Source organism: Nuphar pumila, chromosome 17 (assembly GCF_984573655.1).
Source record: "Nuphar pumila chromosome 17, dmNupPumi1.hap1.1, whole genome shotgun sequence".
NCBI classification, from domain to species: domain Eukaryota; kingdom Viridiplantae; phylum Streptophyta; class Magnoliopsida; order Nymphaeales; family Nymphaeaceae; genus Nuphar; species Nuphar pumila.
Window position 1 is genome coordinate 35,599,925 of NC_143265.1, and position 14,235 is coordinate 35,614,159.

A 14,235-nucleotide genomic window follows, 5' to 3' on the forward strand; every position below is an offset into this window, starting at 1 on the left:
AATAATATCTCACAAATTGATAGTATGTTACTACAACCGCGATTTGTAGTACATTGCATATACTGAGTGAATGGATGATACCAGATGGGGTAGATGCCCTTTCTCACATCTGTAAACAAGCATTCTTGTCAACAGGTCCCAGCGTCTTACAAATATTATTAAGTTTCCAACAGTCGAAGAGACAAGATCCACCTCCAATAACAAAACAATGCTTTAATGACACTCACGATGACATACATTCTTCAACAATAGCATGATAACATGAAAAGATACTAACGATGCCTTAATGACACTTGTTGAAATGTTTGTGCGTCATTGCTTTCTTCTATATTGTCTAACGACAACGAAAAAGAAGAGAATATTATAAAAGAGATGGCCGACAAATGCCCCTATGATGCTCACCAATGACCAAATCAGTCAATCGCGAACCTGAGAATGTTTTGTAACACAAGGCAGGGACGAGAAGTCGACAATGTGTTGTAACACAAGCTAAAAACCAAGGCGAGAACTTAGATTCAAGATGACAACAAAGGCTACTTCGACAAAAGCAAAGGACTGTAAATGTGCGTTGTCAAAGAAAGCTTCTGTTAGAGCATATAGTGTAAAAGTTTACTGTTTAGAGCAAAAACGAAATGTTTGAACTTTAAAGAGTTAACATCATTCTGTTTTTTTTGGATAAAAAGCATTTTTGTTTTTTTTTTTTCAAATAATCATTTTTTTTTTAATAAAAGATATTTTTGTCATTTTTCCAAACCATCGTTTCATGCCCAAAATGACAGGAAAGAGTACTTTTAAGTCTTTGCATTGCAATCACACATAATTCTGATAAAACAGGAGCCCCCATGTGCTTAACGTAGCGCTCAATCGGGGGAGAACACGCAACACCCTCCCATTTATCAGTGGGCAAGCAGACCCTCCCACTTGTACGGAAATAAGCTTTGTGTTTTGAGGTGGTTTTGTCTTGTTATAAAAAAAAAGAAAAGGAAACAGGTTAAAAAAAGATCAGTTTAAGCTGCAAGCTGGATCCAATTTCAATTTTTTTTATCAAATCCAAATCTAAATTCGACCAACTAAATAAAAAATTCAGTATAGCCTGTCAAAAGGCTGCACGAGTCACGATTGACAGCTACCAAACGGGTGTACGAAATGACGTCTCACGTGAAGCAAGAAGCCATATTTGAAGAAAGTGAGTAAATGCATAAAGCCTACAGGGCAGGGCAGCACAGACCGAGCACAAAATAAGACAAAAAAGTAGATGCTGCGGCACATCTGTTTTTTTTTTATTTAAATAATTTTTTTAAGTCTGTAAGTTTTATATAAAATATGATTTAAAAAATACAATTCTTTTAACATTAATTAGATCATTCCAATACGAAGAATAAGGTTGAAGAGATTTATTTATTTATTTTTCGACGGGTAGCAAGAGATTTTTAAAGATGGTTTGTGTGATAGCTTCACAAATAATTAGAGATAAGAGACTCCCCGCTCGCTCGCTCGCTATAAACGGATCTACCTAAACTTTCGAATCGGGTCAAGAGATCTGAAATCCGATCCGTGAAGCGGAAGCCCACCATCGTGGAAGTGGAAGTGAAAAAAGCCAAGACAAAAACCAAAGTGATGGTCCTTCCTAGATAATTCAATTTGTGATTTGTGACTCAGCTGAACCTGTCACGTCGTCCACACGCCTCTCTCTCTCTCTCTCTCTAGTGCATTGCCATCACTGCAGCTTCAACTCAACCCAGGATTCGGGAGAGCAAAAGGCAGAGATGGGTGGGTAATATTTGGATTGTAGATCCGCTTTTGGTGGGTTTTCGTTTCTGGGTGTGCTGAGTTATGTTTTGCTTCATCAGGTGCGGATGAGGAATGCAGCCCATGGCTTGCTCCTACGCCCAGCAAGAGATGGGGGGAGATGTTCTTCCTTCTCTACACGCCTTTCTGGCTCACCCTCTGCATCGGCATCGTCGTTCCTTACCGGCTTTACGAGGTGGGCGAATGCTCCCTACTTCTCTGGACCATTTTGTATGCTTGCTTGTTTTAATTTTAGTTGGTTGTCATTCCTTTTTTTTTGTTATTATTGATGTCTGTGTGTGCTTTCAATGTTGTTGGGATTGATTACATGTGGTGTGTGGGTTTGATTAACTTTGTGGCATTGGCATTGGTTTGTTGGGTGTTGTAATGGCTTTTGAGTTATGGAGAATCATTGAAGTAGTGGGAAGGTTGATGTATTTAATGGTGGTTGTTTGAAGAGTAAGAGAAGTGTTCATTAAAATTAGAAAATCTGAATGACAAGGCGTCATTCAGCACAGAAGGCAAACTACAACAAATAGCAAAAAAAATACATCACATTGTAGGGAACAAGCACCAAGATAAAGAGTAGGTTAACCAGACGTGGGATCCGTGAGGCTAGATATGCCGATCCATGAGTGGTAATCGAATCCCTTCCCAGGTGTGTACGTCACTCTGTGACTGCATATGTAAGGCAGAGGTGGAGTACGGATCTTCCTTGAAGACGCGCCTATTACGTTCTTTCCATAGGTACCACCATACAAGAATGCTTTGGCTCTCGTGGAGGGCCCAAAGTATGTGCTTTGGGAGTGACTCAACCCCCATAGGCTGTCACGACTTGACTGTGAAGACTCCATTTTTTTCAGGCAACTATATAAGCTTGTCTTCCTCCTACGAAAATCTTTGGGTGAACAGTAGAGTATGAAGACGTTCCAGTTCAGTCACTTCCAGCTCCCTTAATCTGCGCCTAAATCTGATGTTCCAGCCGGAGGAAGGCTGCCGGTAGTGCGCAACAGAGCTGTGTTGCTGTAAGGCAATAGATAATAGGTTGGGGAAGAAGTCTGGTAGTGGCCCCACGGTGGTCCATGAGTCCAACCAGAATGCAGTGGATGTCCCTGAACCTAATTTGACACTAATTCTCTGTTTGAATACTGACAGACAGGATCTCCAATTTTGGTGCTTGTTGTCGTTGTATATGTAATAGGATGCAAAGCGGGGCAGTTTTTTTTTTCTCTCTTTTTAATTTTGTATTTAAATGAGGTGGTTAGAGAAGAATGGGTTGCTGAGTGTTTCATATGTTTGGATTTCTCTCCCTCTCTCTCATATCCTGTTTACACATTTTTATGCATAAATGTAATGACATAATGTGGTAGTATATTTTGTTTCATGCGTGTTGAAATGAACATGAATCCTCTGGAATTTTGGATATTTGTTTCTTTTAGAAAAAGTATGTAGCTAGAGAGTTTACTTGAAGCCAAAAAGGTAATTTTGTTATTTTGCTTTGTTGATTTGTAGAGATTTTCAGAGTTGGAGTACCTGCTTCTGTCATTGGTTTCTGCGGTTCCTTCTTTTCTTATACCAGTGATTCTAGTTGGAAAGGTATCTCCTTGACCACCTCCTTTTTGTAGTTGGCATTCTGTTTTATTATTCATCTTGTTTTGTGCATTGTTTTATGATTCATCAGCAACCTTTCTTATTGATGGGCATTATAAGCTATTTCTCATGAGATTGTACTACAATACGTTCAACCCTCAATGATGAAATGATGTAGACTCAGAGACCGGTAACTATCAGTGTATTTGGCATTGATTTTTGTGTTCTAGGACAGTTGATCCAAGTATTTTGGTCAGTATTGAGTTTCCATGAGGCACAAGTTCTGAAAATGATGTTTCTTCAGAGCATAGTTGGCAAACCCGGTGAGTTGACTCGGGAGAATCACCCCAGTTGACCCGGATCGAATCCCAACTGGGTCACCGATTCCGGACCACCGATCCACATACCTCTTATGTATCTTTCGTCATGCATTTTATGGTTTTAATGCATAATTCTCATAAAAGATAATTTTTATATTGAATCATATATTTTAAAATAAAAAATATCAACAATTATGTATAGTTGAATACTTATATAACTTAGTCATTGATGTCATGTGCTAAATTTAGTGATTATACAATTTGGAGTTTGATTTTTTCCATAACACAAAAAAATGCATAGTCCTAACTCGTATGAGTTACCGAGTCAACCTGCTGACTCGCTCAAGATTTAGGCGATCCGGATTCAATTCACGAGTTTGCCAACTATACTTCAGAGAATGGCAATGACAGCTACTAGTTAGGAAGTTATGATATCAATTGTAATTAAACAAATAATTGATCCAATGTAGCACCTCATTGTTTGTTTGAAAAGCTTCAATTTTGTGAACACCAATTTGGACTCACTAGTGTATTGTGGGCAGTCACCTGATATTCATCTCAGATACATGGAGTTCAAAACACCCAAAATGCACAGTTTTCTAGACAAGTTGTAGAAGGCTAATAATTCTTCACATAACAAGGTTGACAGATATGGAATACAGAGCCCTAGTCATGGTTGTAGCAATGGCTGCCGAAGTGTATCGTGGGTGATCACCTGATATCAATACTCAAGTATGTGGATTTCAAAACAACCAAAATCACGTAGCAATCTGGAGAAATTTTAGAAGTCTAAATGGCTAAATAATTCTTTGCAAAATGAGCTTTACAGTATGTTAGACATGATCGTATCAAAGGCTTTGACCAAGCTGCTTCTATTTACCATAAGCATGAAAATTAAAACCTCCGTAGCATACACTGTAGTCCTTGGTTCAGCTAGAAATCAATCACAGTGGCCTGGGCCCATTTGGTCTTGTTGCACCACAATTGTCAAGGCTGAGCTTGTATTTATAACCAAAGCTCTGGCTTGACTTACTTTGCCAGTGTTTTCTGGAATATTATTTCCTCATTTGGACAAATAGATTGAGTGTTAGGCCAGCACCTTGAAATGGGCTCTATTTCCTTTCACCTGTCAGATAGGTTCCATCCATTTACTGCTTTAAATATCGGAATGCATGTTGCAGCTCTTCCTTGGGGGATGAGGCCACCCTCGAAAGAAAGGAAGGAAATGCAATGACACATTCTTGGAAGAAGAATAAAACAACAATTAAATCTAAATAAGCTTTCAGAGTTCTCCTCGTGAATCCATCCATTTATCTAATTGGGGTCTATGCGTGTGACTACTGAATCTGAATTATCACTAGTGGAATTGTGAAGATGACATGATTAAGTGATGGTATTCATGTAAAGTATGAGTTCCCGTGTTATTGGTCGGAGTCCAAATTTTACTGGGGGATGATCACTCAGTTTCATTGTGTAGCTGATGGGAAAAGGGAAAGATGCCTTTTTATTGTTTCAAATGTATCATATTGTTGCCAAAATTCCAAGTGTCAAGTTCAACACAGGAATCTAGTTTTCACATGCATCAGTCGCACTCTGTGGGCAATGTGGTCAGCTGTTGGTTAATTTGTTGTTGGCTTTGTAGTGTCTGCTACCAAAAGAAATGTCTATGTTTATCAGGAACATCTTTCAATTGGGTTTGGCTAATTTTAGAAGTTTTATAAAAGTTGAGTTTTATGTTTTTAAATAATTGAATTTGGAGTTTTGTGAAAAAATAACTTCAGGATGCTTGTTGCAGGAAGATGGTGGCAAACGTTGGAAGGACCGGTACTGGGTAAAGGTCAGTGTCTTTTCCTGCTAAACTGTTAGAGAACATGACCATGACCATGACCATGATCATGTTGACAAACTGCAATTATCAAGGTGACTTCTGCAATTGAATCTTGTTAAAAAGGAAGCTAGTGTTCATCGATTTCCCCCCACGAGTTCAAAGCATGGATAAAGGAACTAAGATTTGGGTTTATGTGAAGTTCTTCCATCATATGATGATCTTGTAATGAAATATCCTCCAAGGATGAGTAGATGCTCAGGCCACTAAGGGCACAATCACAAGCCACAAAGGCACACACTCAAGCCACTAAGGACTCACTTACATAGGCCACTAAACGCACCACAAAAAAACAAAGAGAACACAAACATACACACACACACTTAAAATAATTAATTTTATTAATCATAAAATGCACAAGAATGCATGGAATTACAAAGGCACCAATGACCCCTATTATTAGCATGGGTCGGATCTGCGTTAGGATCTAGGGTCCATGTTATCAATGCTGTTTTATATTTTCTTTTGTCTTAAATGACCCTCATTAGTATTCTTTTGTATTATATGTAAACAGGGGTGTATTTCTGGTATGCAACTCAATGGAGAGTGTATTTCTGGTATGCAACTCAATGTAGATGTTGATATAAAAGGAATAGCAAGAGGCACAATTTCCTAGATTGGGAATTGTGCATATTCAGCCCCTACACGTTTCTGTCTTCTCTCTCTTCCTGCAGAAAATTCAAAAATCCTAAATCTAACATGGTATCAGAGCTATGATCTGGATCAGAACTGGTGGGTCTTTGTAACCTTCAAGATCTGATTTTTCTCCCTCCAGGTAATCATCTATTCCTATTCCCTCTCATCCCTTCTTCTTCCTCACGTTTTCTTCAAACCAACCTCTTTTCTTCAAATCTGCATTCCTTTCTTCTCTATTATTCTGATTCATATTATTAATCTTGATTCCCATAAAGCTTGCTTGCGTTTTTTTTTCTTAAAAACTCTTGGCTCACGTTTCTTTCTCAAAATGTGTTTCTTATCCTTTATCGACAAAGATCATTCAATCTTTTCTCCTATCCTTTTTTTCTTGTTTTCTTCCTCATTTTTCTGATTGATCTCTTGCTTGCTTGATTGAATCTGTTCTTTTATATATCATATGATATTTTTGATATATATTTGTGGTGCCATAGCAACCCAAGATTGATGTTGATACGTGGGTTTGCTAAAAATATTTTTGCTGATAACTGGTAATCGTTGGGTTCCGTTTTAACCTGATCTGCAAAAAAAAAAACAATTATCGTTTTCTAGCTTGTTTTACTCTGTGGTTTATTGTGTGATATTGTCTTTTATCATTATCGTTTTCTGGTTTATTTTACTCCATTGTTTACCGTGTGATATTGGCTTTTCTCAATTATCTTTGATGGATTCAAATTCTTCTCAAGGGTCCATCTTTGCCCATTTTCTCAATCAGTTGATCTCTGAGAAATTGAACAATTTCAACTTTCTTACTTGGAAGAGGCAAATCATTCCTTTTATTAGGAGCTAGGATCTTGTTGGTCGCCTAGATGGAACAGTGGCTGCTCCACCAGAGTTTCTTGTGCACGAAGTTAACGATGACAAAGGGGCTATCATCGCAACCAGAATAGTTTGCAATCTAGATTATATCAACTGGATGAATGAGGATCAGACTTTCATAGCATACATTACTTTCACTTTGTCTCAGGAAGTATTAGTAAGGATTCCAGATGACTGCAGTGCCATGGTATTATGGAACACGTTGATGCATACTTATTCTCAAATTTCAGAGGCTAAGGTCATTTACCTGAAAAGAGAATTTCAGATGTTGCAAAGGGAAGCATCCATGTCTATTACAGAGTACTTCAACAAAATTAAATCCATCATAGATCAGTTAGCATTGATTGGATGCGAAGTTTCTGATAAAGACAAAATTCAGTAAGCTCTAGTTGGTTTGGTACCCAAGTTTCATGTGCTGTCCACAGCTTTGCAGTACACTGGGACTGTTTGTAGTTTTGATGATCTGAAGGCCAAGCTCCTTAGTTATGAGATGTCATTGAAGGGAATGTCTGACATAGGAAAGGGTGAAACAGATTCACATGAAGTGTTGATTAGAGGAACATTTTTGAATCGTAGATATGGTAAAGTTTTTTTTATCATGGAGGATGTGAAATACTTCCTAGGTAACTCTAATAATATTCCTATATGCTATATCTGCAAAAAGAAGGGTCATGTAAAGGCAAAATGCTGGTTCAAGGATGACCCAAGGTATAATCCTGAAGTTCAAGGTAAACCTCTGTTTAGTGATCAACAACATAATAACCCTAACAAGGAACTCCTTTTGCCTGCATTTTCTGGGCTGAGTTTTAAACAAAATGATCAAGGTGTTTGGTATGTTGATTCAAGGGCTACAAATCATGTCACAGGTGGTGCGTGTAAATTCTCTAGATTAATTCCTTATTCTAGTAAAAGTAATATTATTACTAAAGATGGTAAATGTCACCCCATCACACATTCTGGGAATATCCTTATTTCTCCATTTAAATCTTGTCCCATTCACTTATCCAATGTACTGCGTTCTCCCAACATAAAAAAAATATAGTCTATGTTTCTAAACATGTTGATGATACCAATTCTTACATTAAGTTTACTCCATTTTTTGTGTATATAAAGGATCTTCAAACGAGGAAGACATTCACTGAAGGAGAAAGCTGCATCAACATGTACGTTTTCAGAGAAGATCCCTTGAATGCCGAGCTAAATTGGATAGTCATTCGAAGCCCGAGTCCTCTGCGTGTGTCTTCAGTATTTTAGAGTTTGGTCCATCAAATGTTTGACATAGTAGGTTAGGTTATTGTGGTCAAGTTTTTATTAAGAGATTAGTTTCAAATAAAATGTTGCCTAAATATGTTTTGGATCAAGAGTCTAGTGATAGTTTATGTCCTAGTTGTCAACTTTGCAAAAGTCATGTACTTCCATTCAATTCATATAATAAAAGGGCTTCGAGACCTTTTGAAATTATCCATTATGATGTCAGGGGGCCATCCCCACTTGTCTCTTTCTCTGGTAGTAAATATTATGTTTCATTTATCGATGATCTATATAACACAGATTCTTCTGATAGGGAACCACACTCGCGTCGCACCCGCACCCATGCAAGTGTGACACTTGGACACAACTTCCTTTGTGTCAGGTGAAGTCAACCACATTGAGGTCAATTTCTGCCCAAAAGTAGATTAAGTTAACCCTAACCAAGTCTAGTTTTATTATATATATATATATATATATATATATATCCTTACCTTCGCACCTATGCGGTGTTAGTTTTTATTGATGAGAAATGACAATTGTAGATTGTTAATTTGATTTATTATATGAATTTTTAAATGATGAATTGATGATATGATAATTGTTTCTATTTTATTAGTGTTAACTCAAAGCTGTTAAAAATTATATATATATATATATATATATATATATATATATATATATATATATATATATATATATATATATATATATATATATATACCCTCCCCGCACCCAAGCTTTTTTAAAGTGCCGCATCGCCGCATTCACACCCGTATCCGCACCCACACCTATGTGACATAGTCGATGATTATTCTCATTAGACTTGGATATTCTTCTTGAAACATAAATCTTAAGTACTTGATGTGTTTAAAAAGTTTTGTGCTTATGTTCGTATCCAATTTTCCTTGAGCATTCTAAATTTTCAGTGTGATGGTGGTGGTGAATACTCATTGAAGGAATTTATTGATTTTTTACGGAATAATGGGATTAAGTGAAGAGTTTCACGCCTGCAGACACCTCAACAAAATGGCATTACCGAAAGAAAGCATCACCTTATTGTAGAGAGTGTGTTGTCCATGATACATGCAAGTAAGATTTTCATAAAACTGTGGACCGAGGCATTTCATTCATATCATAAACCGATTTCCCATGAAACTCTTGCAAAATAGTTCTCCTTCGTGTTATTTGAGAAGCATCCAAATTATGATGAGTTAAGGGCATTTGGTTGTGTATGCTATGTTCATGTGGACAAGCAACTGAGAAGCAAATTTCAGGACAAGGCTTGTATCTGTCGCTTTGTTGGATATGCTGATGACTACAAGGGTTATAGATGTTACGATCCTAAGTCATGAAATATCAAAATCTCTAGAAGTGTTATATTTGATGAGTGTAATTTTTCTAATGATATGTGCAACAATCATGTTTTACAGGACAAGAATAATGTTGAAGTATATTAGCCTTGGTTGGACGATGGTTTATTTTCAGCAATGAATAATGAAATGCAACAACCGAATTATAATTCTGACCAAGTTCATGATAATGAATTAGAGAATGATGCCCCTGAGGTGAACATAAAAGATGATCGTGACAATGTACAAATAAACTCAAGAAAATTTAAAGGTGTCTACACAAGGCACAACAAAGGTCAACAACAGTCAACGCCGAGTAATCAACAACCACAATCAGATCAAGGGAGTCAACTTGAGCCTGTGAGAAAGTCAAATAGGATGAGACATCCGATCGAAAGATGGTAAGCTATGAAAATTTTAGCACGAATTTTCAATTTTTTCTCACCCAGATTGAAAGGTAGCAGGAACCCAGAACGTTTCAGCACACAGTGCAATCCAATAGGTTGATAAAAACAAAATGATTTCCACATAAATTCTACAAGCAATGGGAGATGTAGGGTGTTTCAGAAAGGTGGTTCCTCAACAAATGTGATTGATATTAGTTGTTTCAGAAAATAATTGTATTTTTTGGGTATTTGAGCAAACATTATCTGCAACTAGGAGTTTTGACTCCTGTTTGGCTACAAACACAATGATTGCTACTGGCTTTCTGAGGTTCAGTTTCTAGGCAATTTGCAGCAGCACTGGTGCTATTGCATCGGTAAGGTCAGGTCCAGTGAGTTTTTCTTGACAGATATACTTGTTTCTTAGAATACAAATCTACATGTGTTAGAATTTTTCTAAGCATAGTCACAAATATAGATGATATTCTGAAAATATAGCGATAACATAGCTGTAAATTCATAAAACAATATTAAAGGCAAAATATCATGATATTTTGAAAATCTCAGAAGTGTATATATATCACGATATTATCACAATAATGTCATGATATTGAGTTATCTTTTACTTTTTTTCTATATCTTAACTACATTTTTCTTAATTCTTTTATATGTTTTACTTATTTCTTTTATTATATGAGTATTTTATTATCTAAACGTTATTTTTCTTACTTATTTTTACTATTTTTATATTTTTAATATTTTTTAAAGCACCAAGTTTTATCAACTAAACCTATATTATAATGGGAAATTGCCTTTCTGAGATATAGCCGAGACCAATATTTGTGAATATGCTTCTAAGTTGTTCCTTTTCGTTAAAGTTTTAAACTTCTTTGCAACTCTCCAGGAATTACTATAGATTGTAGAATTTGGCCAACAAAGAAGTACATGCCTGAAAAGTCTGCATTCAAAATCTCACAGAGAGAGCAACTTTGGGCAGCCATGGCTTGTTAAAGAGAGGAATTTCAGTTTTTTTGTTTTATTTGATGAATGTCTCAGATAAAATTAAGCCATGGATAAAAAAAAGGATCCTGTACAGCTTCTACAATATGATGTATGAAAAAGGAAAAGCTAAAAACAACAAGATTCATGCATAAGTTCTGACATAACAAAGGCAATTAAAAGTTATGGAAAGCTTCACCACAAAGAATTGTGTAAATGGATCAACAATGCTTTTGTGGAAACAACAATAGTCTCAAGATTCTGAATGCTACCAAATTTAAGCTGAAAAATGATCTTGAAGTTTAAGTGGCAATTTTGTTAAAGATCACAACTTACAAGTCAAGCTGATTCCTGGGTGATACTTGGTAAAAATAGAATTGCATCACAAGATATTACTTGAAAGTTCATCACCCCCTGTTCAAGCAAGTAAACCTAGCAGGATGAGTGAAACAAACTACAAGACGTGGTTCTTTTGTGTGAACCAATACTAGTTTGTTTGGATGCATGTGTGTGTGTGTCTGAAAATCAGTAGCACTGCACTATACAGAAAAATCATAGATACATGTTAGTAGGTAAATTAAACCCCTTAAATGCTTTTATCACGGTTAATTTAACACAAGAAATGTCATTGATTCAATGTATTGTACATGTGTGTGTATTATTTAATGTGATACCATATATATATATAATGGATGCTTCTATGGTGGTATTGTACCACCGTAGCTTAAGGTGGTACATGCTTGATTTACGTAGATCTAAGCTTCAAAAGCAAAATCTAACCATTGGACTATGCTTAGCATATTCTATTTATTATTTTCATGTGTTAAAGTTGACTCATATATGATGTTTTATACCATTTTTAAACCACCCTTATTTTCATGAATTGTGATTCGTTGATTTTCACCATCTCAAAAACTGGAATCTTATGGTGTATTAAATATGATAAAACCTTCTAATATACTCAATAAATCATTCTAAACTCATCTGTGTGGTTAGATTTACCATTATCTGGCTAGATCATACCGCCGTAACATATCATGATACATAGCCACTATATATATATATATATATATATATATATATATATATATATATAGAGAGAGAGAGAGAGAGAGAGAGAGAGAGAGAGAGAGAGAGAGAGAGAGAGAGAGAGAGAGAGAGAGAGAGTAATGTTTAATTTCCAGACCATGTATCTTCCAGACCATCCTAGACTCCTTTTAAAAAACATATTTGCATGTGTTTTTTACTTAATCTAAACCCGTAAATATGATATCTATGTTTTATTTAGTAGAAAACATGTATTAGTTTAAATATTTTTCAGGTTTACATGTGCTTTTAGCTCCACAAAAAAAATCAATGGTTTATATTACAGCAAAAACTTGCTTAACTAAAAATCAAGAATTCTTGTTAAATTAATTTTATCCAAAGCATGGTTCTTAGTGAATAAGTAATGATAGACACCTTTATAGGTTTGGATTAATCAAAAAACACATGTAACTGCATTTTTTAAAGGGTCTGGGATGGTCTGGAACCTACACATTACTCTCTCTCTCTCTCTCTATATATATATATATATATATATTACTGTACTGTATAACAAGGTCTTAGATCTATGTGTTATTAACTAAATCTTATCATGGTTAATTAAATCCAAAGTAAGGCCTTTCATTGAGTTATGTGGTGTAAAACCAGGCTGCTGCAAGTGGCTGGTATAATAGTTAGGTTAAGTTTGGTATGGTATTCATACTAAGAGGATACGGGGATGCCCAGATCCATTAGGGGTTAGGAGCTCAAATCATATAAATAGTCCTGTGTACAGTTTGAAGTCAGTTCTGAAATAATATTGAAAAATTGGAAGCTGTCTTCCCTTGAAAGGAGGCTCACACCCATCCTTCCCTTCTCTCCCAACCCTTCATGCTATCCACCCCCATCTTCATCTCCCTTCAGCCACTCAGTGCAAGATTGGGTCTGGATGGCCGCCAGACTTTCATCTCATGCGGTGCTTGGAATTGAAATCACCAATGGCATTCTCAGATCAGGTGCAACACCAAATTGCCTTAGCAATTTTGTTCCCATCAAGAGGTTTAGCTGGCCATCACACAACTTTGGAACATTTCTTCCCTGTGCATGAACATCACCAGCCCACACACAAGGCTTTCTCCATTATGCAGTGCTGCAGTGCTATTGGTAATTTATTTTTGTCATTATCAGAGACCTACTTCATGTTCCCTTAACTTGATGTAATCATATGGCTGAATGCCTCAGAAGATTTAATCTATTGTACCCTATTGACAAGGTGTTCCTTCAGTTTATAGGAAGTGACAGAAACTAGGTTCGGCGTTCAGCAGCGGATCACGAAATTTGCCAGATGATGCTGCACTTCCATAATACTAATTGTACGTGTCATGTATGATGTTGCATGTGTCTGTATATGCCCCTGCACATTCACAAGAGGACTGACATTGGATTTTGAAGTCCAATCATTTACAATCTATTTCATTTATGGCCTTGTATCAGATCCTGATATTGCAAAAAAGACCTTTTCTTAGTTACTATGGCATATTGACAAAATATTTGACAGAAAAGGATATGGTTTGAATTTATTATGTCACATAACATCCATATGACTCAATGATGGATTACTGAGTGAAAAAGATAACTGGCTGTCTGAGTGAATGATGCTAATCGAATATGTAGCTATCTGTTGTGAGAGTGCTTCAACTATCATATGAGAAAGTATGGTCAAAAGTGATGTGAATTAACTATGGCCAAATTTTTAGAATATGTCATTTAGAGCAGATGGTCAGCCAATCTCCAGTTTGGTGCTCCTCATGGTACAATGCTTCTTGATCTCTTGGATACTTTTAGCAAGCAGAAAGCTGTTTATATCAAGCATAACTTTGGCCATGATTATGTTATTTAAGCTTAACACTCTAAATTCATTTTGTTGATTGTGACTATGCCAATGTCCACCTAATGCTTCTATTTACTAATCTGTGGCAGGCCAGTTTGTGGATTTCTATATTTAGTTATGTTGGCAACTATTTCTGGACTCACTATTTTTTCACGGTCCTTGGAGCTTCCTATACTTTTCCATCTTGGAAGATGAATAATGTAAGTACAAAAGGTGATTCCTATGGGTATGATTAACTCTTAAA

At 36.2% G+C, this 14,235-nt stretch overlaps 1 protein-coding gene across 1 annotated transcript in view; it reads left to right on the top strand.

The window, feature by feature from the left end:
• Window positions 1-1,639: 1,639 nt before the first annotated feature.
• CPI1 (cyclopropyl isomerase) overlaps window positions 1,640-14,235 on the top strand; it is a 73,169-nt gene continuing 60,573 nt past the window's right edge. The window contains exons 1-5 of the mRNA XM_089993720.1: window positions 1,640-1,770; window positions 1,851-1,984; window positions 3,301-3,384; window positions 5,494-5,535; window positions 14,081-14,191. Of these exons, the coding sequence (XP_089849846.1) occupies window positions 1,767-1,770; window positions 1,851-1,984; window positions 3,301-3,384; window positions 5,494-5,535; window positions 14,081-14,191 (375 nt within the window). The 5' untranslated portion in view covers window positions 1,640-1,766. The remainder of the gene's footprint in view (window positions 1,771-1,850; window positions 1,985-3,300; window positions 3,385-5,493; window positions 5,536-14,080; window positions 14,192-14,235) is intronic.